At 40.2% G+C, this 18,509-nt stretch overlaps 1 protein-coding gene across 4 annotated transcripts in view; it reads left to right on the top strand.

Moving 5' to 3' along the window:
* Positions 1 to 11,172, top strand: part of SETBP1 (SET binding protein 1) — a 377,101-nt gene extending 365,929 nt beyond the window's left edge. For all 4 annotated transcript variants that reach the window (XM_032245407.1, XM_032245405.1, XM_032245408.1 and 1 more), the window contains exon 6: positions 5,741 to 11,172. In XM_032245407.1, coding sequence (XP_032101298.1) covers positions 5,741 to 6,360 — 620 coding nt within the window. In that variant the 3' untranslated portion in view covers positions 6,361 to 11,172. The remainder of the gene's footprint in view (positions 1 to 5,740) is intronic.
* The last annotated feature ends 7,337 nt before the right edge of the window (positions 11,173 to 18,509 follow it).

Below are 18,509 nucleotides of genomic sequence, written 5' to 3'. Positions count from 1 at the left end.
GAAATGCACCCCAACTCCAGGCAGTTCAGCCTTCCTCAACATCTTTCCACCTCTCCTTAGGAACATTCAAACAGCAAGAAAAACTCTAAGGAGTCTAGAAATACATCTGCCTTCCTCCACGATCCACCCAAAGCTTTCTTGTGAAATAGGATGTGTACATGGGCAAAGTACAGTGTACAAACATGAGCATCTGTTTCTTGGGAATATTCTATGTAACTAACCTTGTTAGCCCTTGGCTCAGGGGGCCTACTACATCTACAAATTTTGCGTCCAAAAAAGCAGTGCTAAGTCCATTCTCCAGTTACCATAAACAACTTGACAAAATCAACAGTATGCTGATGAGCTAATCTTCTGATAATGGGAGTGAAAAGATAGAATGTCTAGATCTGGATCAACACCGGCTCAACCATTTGCATGGCAATTTCAAATATGGATAGAGTCTGAAGGAAAATTTGTATTGCCGTTGTGAAGAAATGAATTTGCATTTTGCCTGGGCCACTCAATAATTATTCTTTAAAACTACAAAGAGCAAGCAAGATATAGGACAATTATAGGAAGGAGAGCAAATATGGAATCAATCTTGCAGCAAGAGCCCAGAAATGACTTTCCAATCATGAAACAATTTGAAGAGAGAAAAATCTGTGAACATTTAGAGGGACAGTGAAATCATAAGCAATAAGGGGAAAGATTTGTGAATATCAAACCCTGCCAAGTCCAAAGTTCTCCTCCCCCCATACTAAGATTTCACAGTTATTCAATTAAATAAATGTTTTAGAAAGCCACCCCACATTTGGAGGCACAATTGATCATGAGTATAGAAAAGAAATATGGCAATCTAAATGTAGAAGGGAACTTCCAAGAGCATCTGCTTCAGCCTTCCAGTGTAACAGATGAAGAAACGGAGATGGAGGGGTTAAGGGATTTATCTCTGTTCCCACTGTTTTCCAGCTTCTTCTACACAGAGTCCTTTCTTCTATACCATATTCTTCCATTGTTCACATGGAGGGATAACAAATCTGAACTGAAAGTTTATATAATAAGCATAAAGGAAAAATAAATGAAATTCAGATGTTTGGTAGATGTGAAAAACTCCAAAGATTATAATGTGCAAAACAAAGAGGGATATTAAGTCATAATACCTGCTGACATCAGTGGAGATTGGCTTATGGCATATTTTTATTTATGCTGTTGGTCAAAGCATGAAACACAGAGAACTCATTCATTTTCTATGCCATTAAGCCAGGAGGGCAGCTACAAGCGTAAGCCTTCTAGGGAGGTGGTGAATGCACGACCTTCATTGAGAACATTTCCTCTTATTTTTCAAAAAATATTTAGGTGAAATAGGCCAGGTACAGTGGCTCACACCTGTAATCCCAGCACTTTGGGAGGCCAGGGCGGGTGGATCATGAGGTCAGGAGATCAAGACCATCCTGGCCAATATGGTGAAACCCCATCTCTACTAAAAGTACAAAACTTAGCTAGGCATAGTGGTATGCACCTGTAGTCCCAGCTACTCTGGAGGCTGAGGCAGGAGAATCTCTTGAACCCAGGAGGCAGAGGTTGCAGTGAGCTGAGATCATGCCACTGCGCTCCAGCCTGGTGACAGACTGAGACTCCATCTCAAAAAAAAAAATAGGTGAAATAAAGCCCTGAGAGGGTGGAAATTAGAGCACTGTCCAGCCCTAAGATTTTAAGATGTTTTATTGCCATTTTTTAAAATAATTTTTTAATTATTTTAAAATGTCAGGCATACATCAAAGTAGGCAGAATAGCATTAAACCTCATGTACCCATCAATACCAACTTCAGCTTCGACAATATTAGCTTACAGTCAATCTTGTTTCATCAATATTTCCACCTACTTCCTCCCTTTCTTAATATTTTAAAGTCAACCCCAGATGATAGTATGTGATTTCATCTATAAATGTTTTAGTATGCATCTCTAAAAGATAGGCACTCAAAAAGCGTGATCACAATGCAATTATCACACTTATGAAAATTAACAGTAATTATATCATGAAATGCCCAATGTTCAAATTTCCATTTATTTCATGATCTCTTTTAACAGTTTGTTCAAATTGTCATCCAAATAAGGTCACTTTATCTCTTTAGTCTCTTTGAAGGAGCAGTTTCATCTTCCCCCTGCCCTACAATTTATTTGTTGAAAACACCAGTTTGTTTGCCTAGTCTCCCACAGTCCACATTTTACAGAAGCAATCCCTGTGTGTCCTTGGTCCTCTGTATTTCAAGGCAGTTAGTTCTAGAGCTGTGCTGCCCCATAGGGTAGCCACTAGGCACACTGTAGCTATTTAAATGAAAATTACGTGCTATTAAAAATTCAGTTTCTCAGTTACACCAGTCACATTTCAAGTGCTTAGTAGCCACAAGTGGCTAATGGCTGCCTATGGGCAGCACACACATACAGAACATTTTCACCATCTCAGAAAACTCTGTTGGACAACCCTACTCTAGAGGTTTACTAAAACTCTATGAGGTTGCTTTGGGGGAAGTAGACATTGAGCAGTAGGTGAGTCATCCACCAAGTCTTTGACTCACAGTTGATCTCCTACACAGCAGTCACTTTAAACCTCCACAATAGGACTTTGAAGATAAAATAAAAGTTCAGGAAATACGTGTGTTTTAAAAGTTATGTAAGTAGTATACCTAAGCGTATTTTTCTGATTTCCTTTATTACTCAACTCTTTAAACGAGATTTAACCATGTTGAGATATTTATGTGCAGTTTATTCATTTTAATCGATGTATAATATTGCATTGCTTTATATATCACAGTTGATTAATTAGATTGTTTTCAGTTTTCTGTGTCATACACTGAGCTTCAGGGAACATCATTGTATGACTTTTGCCTCCTGTTACATATGAGTAAAGAAAGGCAAGCTTGACATGAAATTGCTGGGACAATGAATGTGCACATCTTTAATTCTTAACAGTTATTGCCCAATCACGCTCCAAAATGATTATAACAATTTACACTCCCACCAACAATATGCGAATGTTCCCAGTTTCTTACATCATTACCAATAGGAGCTCATGTATATGCAGCAAAAGGATTAAAACAAGCATAAAAAAGAAAGGGAAAGGAATGGAGAAAGGGAGTCATGACTTAGCTCAATCTGCAATGTTGTCTTTCTTATTGAGAAAAAAATGACAAAAAGTTAACATTTGTTAAATGTGAATGGTGGGCACAGAAGAGCTGGTTATGTCATTTTTTAGCATTGTTTGGTAGAGTTACACTATCAGAATTAATTTTTATTTTATAATCTTTTTTAATGCAAAGATGTAATAAAAAATTATACAGTTTCACTGTAAAGAGCGCCCCCCCCAAAAAAAAATTAGCACATAGTTTTGGATATGGAATTATCTGCTATCTGCTAGGTTTCTGTTTGTTTATTTCTTTGTTTCGGTTTGGAGATTTTGTTTTGGTGGTTTATTTATTTATTTTGGCATTTCATTTTTAAAAGACAACACATAGGGTGACAATCCATTGCTTATATTTTCTCCAGATGACCTGCAGCTCCTGGAGTATTTCCATCAAGCTTAACTTGGTCAAATACAGTATTGCCAACTAATTGATTTATTTTATTCCTCTATGCTATATTACATGTCAGCAAGGTAATTTATTTTATACTTTCATGCTATATTATATAATATATCACATAGCATTTGCTTCCTCTATGGATGATATAAACTAAAGAGAGGGCAAACTGTAAATGAAACCTTTGCTTGGATTAGTGTCAGGTTTTGTGGAGCATTACTGACTAGTTGCCATTGACTCATGAGCTATATGGACAAGATAAGTTATCTGTCACTGACACGGAGGTGGGCTCAGTTTTAGTATCACTATATTTGCAGTGATCACTTTAAAAAGCCAAACTAGAACTATTCTAAAGAATACGACTACAAGACCTGATTAGCCTGATTTGTCAGTCCAGAAACAATTCTTAAATCTCTTTTATATACAAGGCACCCTGCTAGGCCCTCTGAGAAACATAAAGACAGACAAGCATTGGTTCTTGCCTCTGATAACTTACAACCAGGCAACCCTTTTCTTTTACAAAACTAACTACAAAAATTTTATTTTTATAGTCAGAAGCTCACTCTGGCTTTGTTCTATTTTGATCTTTTTAACTTATTTTAAAGATCATTCAGCAGTTGTTCATTGCTCGGTCAGTCTTACTGACCTTTGGCCAAAAGCAGTAACATTTTGACCTGGCCTGTGGGACTCAGCTCTTCCCACTCCATGAAGCTGGGGGTGTAAATAACTTCAAATAAAACCCTCCTGGCAATCTGCTGGGCACAGCATGAGAGAGAAATGGGACAAAGCAGGGGAAAGAATCAAGTGGGAGTACCCAAGAATAAGTGAGAATGGTATCCATGTTTTAAGCATCTTTTTCCTCCCCTCTTAAGATATTTATTCTGCTTCTTTATTAGTAGGTACAAAAAAGAAATGATGAGAGGAAGCAATAAACCAAAATGCCAAAATGCAACACACTCCCCTATATGCGTGGGTCTTCCACATGGGCTTCTTTGGAGTTGAACATGTAGCGTAAATCACAGCAGCAAAGAACTCAGTGAAGACACACTTCTAATGTTTATAAACAGCCAGGGGGAGTGACCATCTTGAAGGTGGGGCCATGGAGTCTGTGTGAGTGTTTGTGCCCATTTGTGTGTATGTGTGCATGTGCACACAGGTATCACATATATGCCTGCTCATGAACAACACAAGGAGAAAGAATGCTCTGCAGGAGGAATGGCTATGTCTTGAAGCCATTCACACTTTATGGTGTCTGAACTTCAAAACTAAGCAGTTCTGAAGGCCATTTAGTGGCGGCAGTGCAGGACTTCCTGAGACAAGAAGTTCGGCTCATAAAATAGAGATGCAGCTGGCCAAAAGGACATGAAAAGAGCTCTTTGCAAACACCAGCCTGGGAAGGGTACTGTAAATGATTCAGAAACATCTGGCTGATACTTCCCCTGAGGTTCCCAGAGGATGAACTGGTTATGAAGGACCTGGTTAACCGAATGCCATCAGGCAACTTGACTAGTCCAGAACACTGGGGAAAAAGCATGGAGATGATACCATCACAACTAGAGTGCTCCAGGAAATAAGCCTCCCTGTGTCAGCAGAGAAGGGTTAGGAATAAAGTTTCAGTTACACATTCTTATTCTTGATCTGGCCAAAGCATCTCTTCCACGAGATCGATAGTACATCAGCATGATCCCGATTACTTCATATGGAGGCCCATGTGCCTTTTTATTCATCCAACACCTACAAAAAAGAAAAAATCTAATCCTGTGCTAAATTGAATCAGATCAAATGTCAAAAGGGCTGAATAAAAAAATTACCTCTATAATCAGAGAAATAATGGGAAGATTGATATTGTGATTCTGACATTGAGTCCCATGGCTCTAGGCCGGTTTACTTCAACAGCGTGAGCCTCAGTTTCCACAACTTTAAAAAGGGAATGACAATATTTCACATAATTGTTGAGAGGACTGAAATAATGTAAATAGAAGTACTTTGTATACACAATAAATATATGACAAATGTTTATTTCAATAAATAAAAAGGAAGAATACATCTTGGGCATGGAGACACACCCATAGCATTAATTCTCCATAATCTTTATAGCCAAGTAGAATGCTAGCTGTCAGTGAAGAGGCTGGGTTGAAGGCAGCTCGCATCTTGTGCTCAATTTCTTCTCTCTTCCCCTCCTGCAGTCGGCTCCTCCCTGAAGAAGAGGTTCAAGCGGAGGGAGATCGAAGCCATCCAGTGCGAAGTGCGGAAAATGTGCAACTACACCAAGATCCTGTCCACCAAGAAGAACCTGGACCACGTGAACAAGATCCTGAAGGCCAAGCGGCTGCAGAGACAATCAAAAACAGGCAACAACTTCGTCAAGAAGAGGCGCGGGCGTCCCAGGAAGCAGCCCACCCAGTTCGATGAGGACTCCAGGGACCAAATGCCGGTGCTGGAAAAATGCATCGACCTGCCCAGCAAAAGGGGCCAGAAGCCCAGCCTGAGCCCGCTGGTGCTGGAGCCCACCACCAGCCAAGACACCATCATGGCCACCATCGAGGCCGTCATCCACATGGCCCGGGAGGCGCCGCCCTTGCCCCCGCCCCCGCCGCCGCCCCTGCCACCCCCTCCACCACCGCCCCTACCCCCGCCACCCGCTCTACCCAAGACCCCCCGAGGCGGAAAGAGGAAACACAAACCGCAGACTCCCACTCAGCCCCCACAGCAGCCGCCCCCGCAGCAGCCCCTTCCCCAGGAAGAGGAGGTGAAAGCCAAAAGGCAGAGGAAGTCCCGAGGGAGTGAGAGCGAGGTCCTTCCCTAGGGCGGGTCTGGGCGTCTGCACCTGGGGCCTAGGGAACTGACACGTGGGAAGCGCAGTGAGCCGGGGCGGGGGGCGGAATCCCCCTGCTGCAGGGACACCCACGCCCTTCTCTCCAGAAGCCAGACAGGCAGGCAGAATCGGGCCAGAAGACGGGGCTGAGCCATCCGGAGCTCTTGGGAAAGCAAAGCAGGGAGACACCAGAGGAAGCAGCTTGTCTGAGCCTCACCGCAGCTCCCACCACGCGGCGCTCCAGTGCGGCTGGATCCTCCGCAGGCCCCAGAAGGCCCCCAGGAGGAGCAGGCTGGTGGCGCTCTCTTGACCTCCTGCTGCCACGGTGCGCCCTCGACTCGGATTTCATTTGCTGGCCAGGGAAATCAAAAGGGAAACACCCTAAATTAGGAAACATTCCAAGAGGAGAAAAGCTGCAGATTGCTCAACTGGCATTGCTGTAACCCGTTTCCATTTAATTGGTTTTTTTTTTTTTTTTTTCTTTTGGTTTTCAAGCTCTGCTAAGCTTTGGGTACCAACGTCATCTTCGGGTGACCTGAATCTTTCCCTTAACCGTACAGTTTCTCAGATGGAATTGTGTGATCAGAAGGTGAAATTCTAGTGATAGGCGACCTTAGACCCGCATACATGTTTTGTGTGCCTCCTCTATCGCACATACACTGATTTTTAGCATTGTCTGTTCCTACTTTTCCTTTGCCCATTGTACTTGCACCTTTTCATTAACTTATTTGTTGCCTTTTTTGTTTTTCTTGGTACACATTTAAATATTGTAATCCTTAACCTGTGCTGTAAAGTTCACCCTTGGCATGCTGTTCCAAGAAGCTGGCTTTGAATCCCAATCATTGTGAAACATACTCAGTATCGATAAAACCTTTTTAATAAGTGACGCAGAGCAGCCAAGGATATGTTGACCCAGATGTCATCCAGGCTATTTTTATACTTAAAACATATCAGCAGAGCATAGGCAGAATAAAACGGTTTTAATACCACGCAGCAAATGGAATAACTGACAAACCACCAAAAACTGAAACCCCAGACCCACCAGAAAGACAAGTGTCTAGCAATGCCTTGTTACCTGATCTTTTTCATACAAATGATTGTCATAGGTTGTTCAAAAAAAGGAAACAAAAAGACAGTAGAAGTCCATTATCCCTTGAAAATTATTTCTTAAAAGCAAATGGGAGTAAGTGTTCTTATCTGGAAAAAAAAAAGGAAAATGCTCAAAGGGTATCACCACTTCAATTATATCAAGCCACCTTGGACAAAGTATCCAAATTGTGGTTGCCTTAATAAACTAAAACATTATTGTACATAATGTAATTATAAATCTATCAGTCTGCATGGATGCAAACTGTGTGTGACAAATCGTCTTTTAAATGGTCAATTTCAGCTGTACATTTCTCATCGAAGTTGTACTCTAGCCATTGGTTTAGCGTGGACAGATATTCCATCTCTATTATCCATTTCCGCAGCCCGAATAAAATATGTTAAGCAGGCTCAAAATGAATATGAAGAATTCCATTTCCGTAGATGTTTTCTAAAAGTCAGATTGTGGAAATTTCAAATAAGTATTTTCAATTTCCTCCCTTACTCCCTCTTACCTTCCCCAAGACATCAAACACCTGGCATGGTAGATTACAGAAAGAGACACTGAGAGAGAGAATTAAATTTTCTGATGGTAATTAGACTATCTGGTTTACCTCCAAATTAAGTTTCTTTACAGGAAGTTGGGACCAGCTGGAAATTGTATTATCACTTCAGAACACAATATTATTTCCTTAGAGATGGATTTTTATTGGCAACATAAAAGAATAAGTGATGGAGTATTTATGTGAGTAAATTTTTAAGTTCCAAGTTAATATGCCTGCATACATCACTGCTCCATCATGGCACCAGCAGTTGGTTGAAATTACCCGCATAGTCATACTCTTCTGGTCTGTCACCATGGACTTCACATCATTTGCTGCCCACGAGGTCAATCGCATTTAATCCTAGCAATATGTAAGTTTAAAGGACTGCCTTCTCCTGTTCTTTAAAGCTTACATCCTAGGTACTGAGTTTGTGACCTAGGTTGACCTTTGGCATTTCACAGGAGTTGAACAGCAAAATCAAAGCAGCCATTTTTGATTCGTCATTCCCAAGCTATGTCTGAGTGGTTCCAAAGTCACCTGAAAGGAAGGTTTAAATTAGCCCCTCCCACCCCACCCCCACCTTTGCTATGAAACAGCAACCATTTTCATTCCAATTCAGCCATAAAGAGGTTTCTCTTCTTACTGGATTTTGAAATCACTTCTTTCTTTCGTTTGCGCTTCTTCCTTCCTGTGTTGTACTATCTCTCCAACCACGTCTATAAGCAGAATAAACCTTCTTGCAGAGGAGGATGAGCTGGCAGGCACTCTGCAGACTCCTTTAATAAGGACCCAAAATTTAGTTGGCATTAACCTCTAGTAGGTGAGAAGTTCCCAAAACACCTTTGAGTATGTTATAATTTCCAGACCTCTGAAAGATATTTCAAGAGATTTAACAGCAGAGTTGCAACTTACACGTGAATTCTGGTCTACAGTGGTCATGTGAGTTAAATTCGAACCCTCTACATGTATGACCTTAGATTGGAATACTGCAGAGGACCAAAGCTGAGGCATGCTAAACAGCCGCTGGGAGGCAGAAGCAAGTTCCATCACCTACACAGCCTCCTCTCCACCACCCAGTTCCTCTCTCAGTATCATGTTATTTTTTTCTGCTGCTTTTCATTAACCTAACTCATCTCATCAGTACAACCATTTCCTGATTCTCTAACTATCCCGATTCCGTTAGCCTCTCCCCACTTGTCCAAACTCAGCTCAGCAGTGGGCCAATGCAGCTTCACAGCCCAAAGTTGGTTGCAGAGCTGGAAAGAAAACCCAGCTCTCCCGACCCAGATTGTGGAGGTCTCTGGCCACCCAACAATGCCTTCTGGGGCTGCATTTCTTTTTTAGAAGAGGACATTTGGGATACATGGTACTCCTTATACAGATTCACAAAATATTTTATAAGAGAAATCCCTTGATTTTTATTTATTTTTCTTTTGTTTTCTGGATTACTTGCCTTCAGTAAGCAGATATGGACCCACTTGTAAGGAGTCTGGTTAGTGATGAGAAAAGGATGAAATCTAGATACAAAAGCTTCCTTGAAGGTGATGATGGATCTTTAATCCACCTGACTAAGTATCTGGAAGAGCCACTTGCTTTTCCACCCCTGATCTCAAGTGAGAGGAGCAGAAGTTTAACTTCCTCAAATAGCCTGGCTCTGGCTAAAACCCAAGGAAGAAAGGTCAATGGAAAGAAAAGAAAAGCATGTCAGGGGCTGGTTTGTGACTTGGCAGGACCAGGAATCAGCAGCCACTGACAGCCCAAAGAAGGTGACTAAGGGCTAGCAGAAGATTAGCATGTTAACTTGGCTGCTGTCCGGAGTAGGAGGCCATATTCAATGGCAGTCAGAATTTGTGTTCTGCACATTGCTGGGTCTATAAATATGATAAGCAAGTGGTGACAGAATTATAGAATAAGGTGATGTACTACATGCAGATCATAAAGGATTTGGTTTTAAGACTTAAGTAGAAAATCCCACTCCTAGCTTATTACCCAACAGTATTCAGATAATGAGCTTTTGGAGAATATTTTTTTTTTCCTATCACTAGAAAGATTTACCTGGAAACTGTCTAAAGTCTATATACATATTTCCAAAGCCTTTAAATACCAACCGTAGCATAGAGAGAGAGGGGTGGCAGAAGCTGAAATGCCTCAAAAGCCATTTAAGTGTTACGTTGCAGGATTTTCAGTCCTTCTCGTTATGTAAAAGTAGATAAATATAGACGTTATTCTCAACATTACCCTATAGTATCACAGTGGTCCAAATGCCAGAGCTTACAGATAATGTCATCACAGTGCCTAGAAACTCGAACTGTAATATACCGTAGCATTTTCTTGGTGTTTCTTAAAGTTTCTTTCCACAATACAAGGTCCTCTCTGCCTCTTGTTTCTTGGAGAGTTCACCCCACTGATGAGTCTTCTTTCCCTGTTGGACTCACTCATTTGGGGAACAGTCTTAGAAGCACATATCAACCAAGGAAGAAACTTCCTGGATATCTATTGCCCACTTGCCCAGGTGTAATAAACACTAAAGGGGGGAAATTGAAAGGAGCTGCCAGCTGATCAACATGGAAGGGCAGTTCCACCCTAGATTGGTCTTTTTTTCTTCCTTTTTTTAAAAAAAAATCTATTTCTTAAATAATAATAAATGCACATGACGTGTTAAATATGTACATATATATTTCAAAAGAAAAAAAATGGGGCACAAGATTGTCTTACAAGTCGTGCTGGCTAATTTTTAGTTTGTATTCATAAGTGGTTTTTAAAAGCCTTTTTTAAAGTGTAATTTGCATGTTCTACTTTGATTGTATGTAAACATATTTTAGAACAAAAAATGTATTTGTATTTTATTGAATATAGAGGCAAGAAAAATTGTACATTGTTTGAAATGTTCTTTTTGTAACAGTTTTTATTCATAAAGCATTTTTGTACATTTAAAATGAACATGGACTTGCTGTTATTTGAGGCGTAGCTCCATCTAGCATGCTTACTGTCATGCTCCCCCATGGTCTTAGATGTTGGGTTTTAAACATTTTTTTCTAAAAGAAAGCTCAGTCTTTTTCGCTACCAGATCAGGTTAGCACAGTATACAGCACTTAACTATTAAAAAAAAAAAAGTTAATCCTATTCATATGTTATTCATTGTGTGAAATTAAAGACATTCAATTCAGTCTAACGTGAGTTGTGAATTCTTTTGTTTATTTTCCATCTGGTTCACATCACTAAGGAGTTTAATAGCATTTGGGGGTCTTTGCTCACACCAACTGGATACAGAATCATTGAGAAAATTTTAACAAAACTTCGTTTTTTGTATGATACTGGGAAGCACATTCTGGGTAAGAGTCGAGTGTGATTTACTGGGGTACTGTTTCATAGAGTATGACACTAACTGGCCACCAAGCCAGGGCTGATTCATAGAACCGGTCAGACCTCTGCTGAGAGCAATCAAAAGATACTGTAAGATGTTGAAGACCCACCCTGTCCCAAATTTTTAGAAGAGCATTACAGATAGGGATTAAGCTTTCTCATTAAATATCCCATGATGTCAGACATCTGAAGGAAGGACCCCTGGATGCACTTAAAGTTTTACTGGAGTGACAGGAGGGGCTACATAATAAATGACAGACAGCTACTGATGACCTACCCAGTGCCTATGCTGAGAGTCCTTGCTCTAAAGGGACTTATTAGGCCTACATTTGAAAAACAAAACTAGCAGTGTGAAGCAGAATATGGCCAGTGGTGAGAGAGTGATGAGGTCTCAGAAGAAATGTGGAGTCTTCGTTGCTTCGCTGCCAGTTTTTTCCACCTTTTCTGTTCCAGTTTTTAATTTGTATTTATAAGTGGACTTTAAAAGCCTGTCTTAAGTACTTTGCACATTACTAATTGTATGTGAATACACATGCGTTTATGTATTTTTTGCCTTCTTTCTTTGTCTTACCTGTAGATGTGTATCTTCCAAAAGCCAAAGCCAACAAAATAGGCAGGAAAAGTTATGAGCTACTCCCCATCCCTAACCATCCATCTGACCCAACATAACATCCCTGGTGATTTCAGTAGTTGCAGCACCTGCGGTAGAATTACAGCAGTCAGCAGAAGTCTTCAGGAGTAGAGTATTAGGGAGCGCTGTAGGAGGAGTGACACACTCCTACTCCAGCTCGTCTCCTGAGACTCGGAGAATTTGGTTGGCAACCTCTAGTAGAATAGAACTTGCCTCCTTTTTCCTTTCCTCCTCCGACTATCTTGCACTGAACTAGAACAATTTAAAGCATTCTATAGTCCTCCTCATGCTAACTTGGGCTCATTAGTTCTGTCGGTATTTCCGAACTCGGCAATGACTTCTGAGAGTGGTCCTAATCTCTTCCTACCAGCTTCTTATGCAGGGACAAAGCTGTTGCCTAGGAATGGATTGGCTCAACACTAAAGTTTTTAATCAGTTCATAATGGAGCAATGTGCTGACAAAGATTCTCAGGAAAGTTGTATGTGTCCACACGTGGCTGGCACAAATCTCAGGCTAGAAATTGATGGGTGGGAGGAATATATACTTTTAATATTTTCTCCAGCTCGACTTTATGAATTTTTAAGGCCTCATTCCACCAGCATATAGCAGAATCTTACTTGCAGAGCCAGGGAATCATTTTTCTAATCTGGAGGGGCAGGAAGGAGGGGTCCTGGAAAGCCTGGCTCCAGCTTTCTTCCAAATTGTTTCTCTGTGCCCAATTCCTTTCTATTTCCTAAGTTTCTAGATATTTGAAGCCAGAAAGAAAGTATTTTTCATGTTTTTCCCTGCTTTTTGCTGTCAGAAACATGCCCTGAGGGGATAAGCACAAACCAGTCTCGCTGCCTGTACTGGGGAGAGGCAACCACTAGAACGGTGAGGATGCTGAAGATTAGTTGCCACGTGGAAAAATGTAACCTGCCACACATGCAATAGGGCTTGAGGACAATGGGAGGCGCAGGGCTGAAAGATTTGCCCTCGGTCATAAAAGGCTCTTTAAAGATCAGGCGAAATAATGAACGGCTATGAAAGGGAGTGGGCAGGTGGAAAACCGTGGTGTGTGAAAGTGGCGTGTGCATTTCCATTCCTTATTACTAACACTTTCACTTTTACGGAAATGGCAATACCCAGTTTTGAATCGTTATCAAGCTGTGGTAACATACTTTTCTAAAGTGTCATAAGGGCTTTCCTTTTGGATTAATTAAAGAAAAAACTAGTTCCAAAGTGTTACATTCACATATGGGAAGATTGGGAAGTAATAAATGATAAATGTTAAAACCTCAAAAGAGTTGGAAACCATACATCCTCTCATTATAAAGCTTGATATTTTAAAGCTTAATTCTCTACTTTTTAGGGAACAGAGCACTGGAATAAGCGTCAAGTGACATGGAATATGTTCGTTCTTGGTCACTAAAGAACTCTGTATATGGGAGCAAAACTTCTTTGAGTCTCATCTGCCTAGTATATAAGATGGGAGGTTAAACTCTCAATGGCGTCTACAATGTTTTTCAAGTCAAAAATCTCTGATTCTTTCATCTTTGTACCTTCCAAACAGAACCTACCTTTGATTTTCAACTTTATTCTCCATGATTGTGAAAAGCCAGCAACACTCTGGGATTGTTGTCCTAGAAGTCTATCCTATCCTAATACTTTGTGGTAGTATGGAAGAAGTTAATGAAAAAAATAGAATGAGGACATACAGTTAAATCTTTCCTTCCTTCTTCTCTTCCTTCATTCCTTCCTCCCTTCTTTCCTTCCCTGTTTGCACATTGCTAGGTACCAAAGATGTAAGAATGAGCAAGAAAGACAAGGCCTGGTTGAGTTTTATTCAAGCAAATATTCCTAGTTCATGACTACCCTCGCTATATTCTCTGCCTATTCAAATTCTACCTATTTTTAAGGTGTAATTCCAACTTCACCTTCTCCAGGAAATCTTATGACCACAGTGCAGAAACACCTCTTTATCTCTGGTACCACTCATTTGGTAACTGCCCTTAATAATCCCACATATGACAGAGTATAATCGTCAACCAGGGCTGTCATATAAGGTTGCACTGGTTGCTCCCTGCACAAGGGAACTTGGCTGACAAAATCGGGGGCTGAAATCCATCCTGAACTTCTCTTGCCAAGATCTGCTCCTTTGCTGTGGTATCCACCCTGAGTGGGCATCTTTTTCTCATTTTCACAAAATTTCTTTTGCGAGAACAGAGTCCTTAAAAAAATTCAGGATCTACCGTGTATCTTTGTAAAGCATAATAAACTCCTAGCAGAATAGTATCTGCCAAGTCTTCCCACTCAAACCATCCACGCTGCCCTTGCCTCAAGGCCTCCATAGCCACTCGCAAATCCAGGAAATCCTACCACCACCATTATAGTCAGCAATACTCTATACTCTAGAAGACTCTGGAATCCATTTCCAAACTTAACCATTGCCCCAGCTCTCTGCCAGGAGAAGTTGGAAGAAAATAATGACACCAGAAAACAGCCTTGCACAAATGTGTCATCTAGGATCAGTGTCACATCCTCGTAAGGACAGTTTACTAAGATGCTGGCATCTGACGTCTCACAAAGTCTTCAATTTTCCAAAGACTTTTAAAATTTTTATTTTTACATAATTACAGAGTCACAGGAGGTTGCTAAAGAATATGCTAAGTCCTATGCAAGCATCTCCTAACTCTCCCCATCCCATTCCATGCCAACATCCCACACAACCACAGTACAATATAAAAACCAAAACATTGATATGGGCCCAATCCGTAGAGCTTATTCAGATTTCACCACATATACATGATTTCATTTATGTGTGTGTATTTGTGCAGGCAGTTGTAAGTGCAGAGATCTGTGCAATTTTGTCACATGTACATAGCCTTATGAAACAGCCACCACAGTCAAGATATTCAATTGCACCGTAGCCACAGAGCTTCCCCTGCGGTCACACGCCTTTGAGTTCCCCTCACCATCCTTAACCCCTAGCAACCACAAATGCCTGCTCCATCTTTATAATTCTGTTATTTCAAGAATGTTACATAATAGAATCATGCAATATGTATCTTTTTAAAAGTAAAGCCCATTTTTAGAAAAGTTTTAGATTTAGAAGAAGTTATGAAGATAGTACAGATAATTCCCATGAACCCTGCACCTAGTTTCCCTCATTATTAACTTTGTACAGTAGTGTGGTACATTTGTTACAATTCATGAAACAATATCATTGCATCATTATTAATAACATCCACACTATCTTCAGATGCCCTTAGTTTTTAGCTAATGTCCTTTTTCAGTTACAAGTTTCCACCCTGGATACCATATTATATTTAATACTCATGTCTCCTTAGGCTTCTCTTGGCTATATCAGTTTTTCAGACTTTCCGTATTTGTGATGTCCTTGGCAGTTTTGAGGAACACTGGTCAGATATTTTGTTGAATATCCCTCCATTGGGTTTGCCTGATGATTTTCTCATAATTAGGATGGGGTCATATGCTTTGGGAAGAAAGACCACAAGGGTAAAGTAGGATTCTCCTCACTTCCTATCAAGGGTACCTACTATCAACATGATGCATCATTGTTGATGCTAATCTTCATCACCTGGCTGAGGTACTAGCTCTTCAGTTTATCCACTGTAAAGTTACTCTTCTTTTCTCTTTTTTCTTTTTTTTTAAGAGATGAGGTCTCACTCTGTTGCCCAGGGTAGAGAGCAGTGGTGCAATCGCAGATCACTGCAGCCCAAACCCCTGTGCTCAAATGATGCTTCTGCCCCAGCCTCCCAAGTAGTTGGGACTACAGGTGTGCACCACCACACCTGGCTATTTTTTTTTTTTTTTTTTTTTTTGCTACAAACAAGAGCTGGCTATGTTGCCCAGGCTGGTCTTGAACTTCTGGCCTCAAGCAATCCTACCACCTCGGCCTCCCAAATCACTGAGACTACAGGTATGTGCCACTGCACCCTGCCCTCTCCATTTTCAAACTGTATTCTTTGGAAGGAAGACACTTTATGAAGCCCACACTTAAGAAAATGTGGAGTTATGCACCACCTCCTCAAGGTCTGCATATATACATAAATTATTTGGAATTCTTATGCACAGGAGATTTGGGTTTTTAACACTTTTGATTTTGAAATAATTTTAGACTTACAGAAAAGATGCAAAAACAGTACAGAATTCTATTTAATTCCTTCACCCAGCTTCCTCTGATGTTAACATCTTATATAACCACAGTACAATGATCAAAACTCAGAAATTAACTGTGGTACAATACCATTAGCCTCACTGCAGACCGCATTTCACCAGTTTTTTCAATTATGCCGTTTCGAAACATTTTGAGAAATAATAAGTTGCGGTAAAATACACATAATGTAAAATTTATCACCATAACCAGTTTAAGTGTATAGTTCAATGGTGTTAATTATATTCACCGGAGATTGTGCAACCAATCTCCAGAACTTTTTCGTCTTGCAACACCGAAACTCTATACCCATGAAAAAACTCCCCCCCCATGTCCCCATCTCCCCAGTCCCTAGAAACCACAATTTTCTCCTTCTGTCTCCATGAGTTTGACTACTCTGGATGCCTCAGATAAGAGGCTAGTCTTTTATCCTTCACTTATTCATTTACTCGATGATCTGTTTGTATCAGTGTAGACTCATGGACCACTGCCTTATATTTTGGGTTATGTTCCAACACCACTTTATTTTGTTGCTCAACTTAGTAGAGCTGTGGCCATTGAGAGCTCTTTCTCTGGATTCCTGTGTCCTTTTGACATACTCCCATCATTGTGGTGGGGTTTTAGTTTTATTTTGTTTTACTTTCTCATACCACAGTATGCTCCTGTGGTATAAGAGCTCATTTTGTATGTATGCTGGGACAGTCCTAGAGTTAGTCATCTCTCTAAGAGCTCTGCTTCCTTTTATTGGAGAAGGATGTTAGAAACCAAGTCCTGAGTGCCAGGTATGCTCATTGCTACTGGGGTATTGTTGCTTCTAGACCCTCTCAGTTGACACAGCAAGGAAATACTTGTGTGTATACTAACTCACCACAAATCTATGAATACTTCTATATGTACTCATTTCTATCTACATTATAAACATAAGTCTAGACTGCTACCTCTAACTCTAATCTATTACCCCATGGATCATTCTAGCCTCCTCCCCTTTGCTTAGCTATAATCTCCACTAGGCAGTGAAAAAGCCAAATCTTACCATCTGCCATTTATTTACCTATGTGTTTAATTCCAGTATAGCAGTATCAGAGCAGCTGACACATATCTATCCTTCTCTTAGCATAATTTCTTGAGGTTCGCCCAAGTTATTATAGGTACCAGTAGTTGGCTTCTTTTTATTATTGAGTAGTATTCCACCACATGGGTGTACCAGGATTTGTTCCACTCTTCATTCATTCGAAGACATTTGGGTAGTATTGATTTTGGAGCTATTTTAAATAAAGCTGCTATGAAATTCATATACAAGGACTTATGGGAAAATAAAATTTCATTTCCCTGGAAAATTTCCCTAAACTGCAATTTCTGGGCTATATGGTAAGTCCATTTTTAGTTTTGAAGCCAAACTATTCTCCAGAGTAGTTACACCATCTTACATTCCCACCAGCAATGTATGAATGATCCAACTTCTCTGCATCCTCATCAGTATTTGATGTTAATACTATTTTTTCTTTTAATCATTCTGATAGATATGTAGCTGCCTTAGTCCATTCAGGAGGCTATTACAAAATAGTACAAACTGGATGATTTATAAATAACACATTCATTTCTCACAGTTCTCAGGCCTGGTAAGTCCAAGATCAAGACACTAGCTGATTTAATGTCTGGTGAAGGCCCCACTTTCTGGTTTATGGATGATGTCTTCTTGCTGTACCCTCATGTGGTGGAAGGGGGAAATAGGCCTCGTTTATAAGGATACTCATTCTAGTCTCAAGGGCTCCACTCTTATGACCTAATCTCTTCCCAAAAGACCCCACCTCCTAATGCCATCATCTTGGGGGTTAGGATTTTAACATCTAAATTTGCAGGGAAAACACAGCCATTTGAACCTTAGTAGTAGTAATAAGTCACATGGTTAAATTTGCATTTCTATAATGGCCAAGGATGCTGAACAAGTTTTCGCACAGTTTTTGTTTGTTTTTGTTTTTGTTTTTTGCCGTTTGTACAACTTCTCCAGTAAACTGTTTTGGCATACATTTTGCTCATTTTCTAATAGGATTGTTTGATTTTGACATATTGCTTTTGATAATTTTTATATATCCTAATATAAAGCTTTTGTTGTACATGTGACTTGCAAATGTTTTTTTTTAATCTATAATTTGTCTTTTCGTTTACATTTTAAGTCCTAAAGTATCCCCTGAAACACTAATGTTACATTTTAGTGTGAGAGAGAGAACAGGGTTATCAAGATGAAGTGACTTGTTTTTGAAATACACGCCTATAAAGGGCATAGCTGGGGTTAGAACTCAGAACATTCATAGTCAAATACTTTTCTACAATGAAAAGTAATCTTGGTAACATCACATT

The sequence above is a fragment of the Sapajus apella genome, unplaced genomic scaffold (assembly GCF_009761245.1).
Source record: "Sapajus apella isolate SASKATOON/1434 unplaced genomic scaffold, GSC_monkey_1.0 scaffold57, whole genome shotgun sequence".
Taxonomy (NCBI): domain Eukaryota; kingdom Metazoa; phylum Chordata; class Mammalia; order Primates; family Cebidae; genus Sapajus; species Sapajus apella.
Note: the sequence above shows the minus strand (reverse complement) of the source record. Positions and strands in the feature narration are given on the sequence as shown.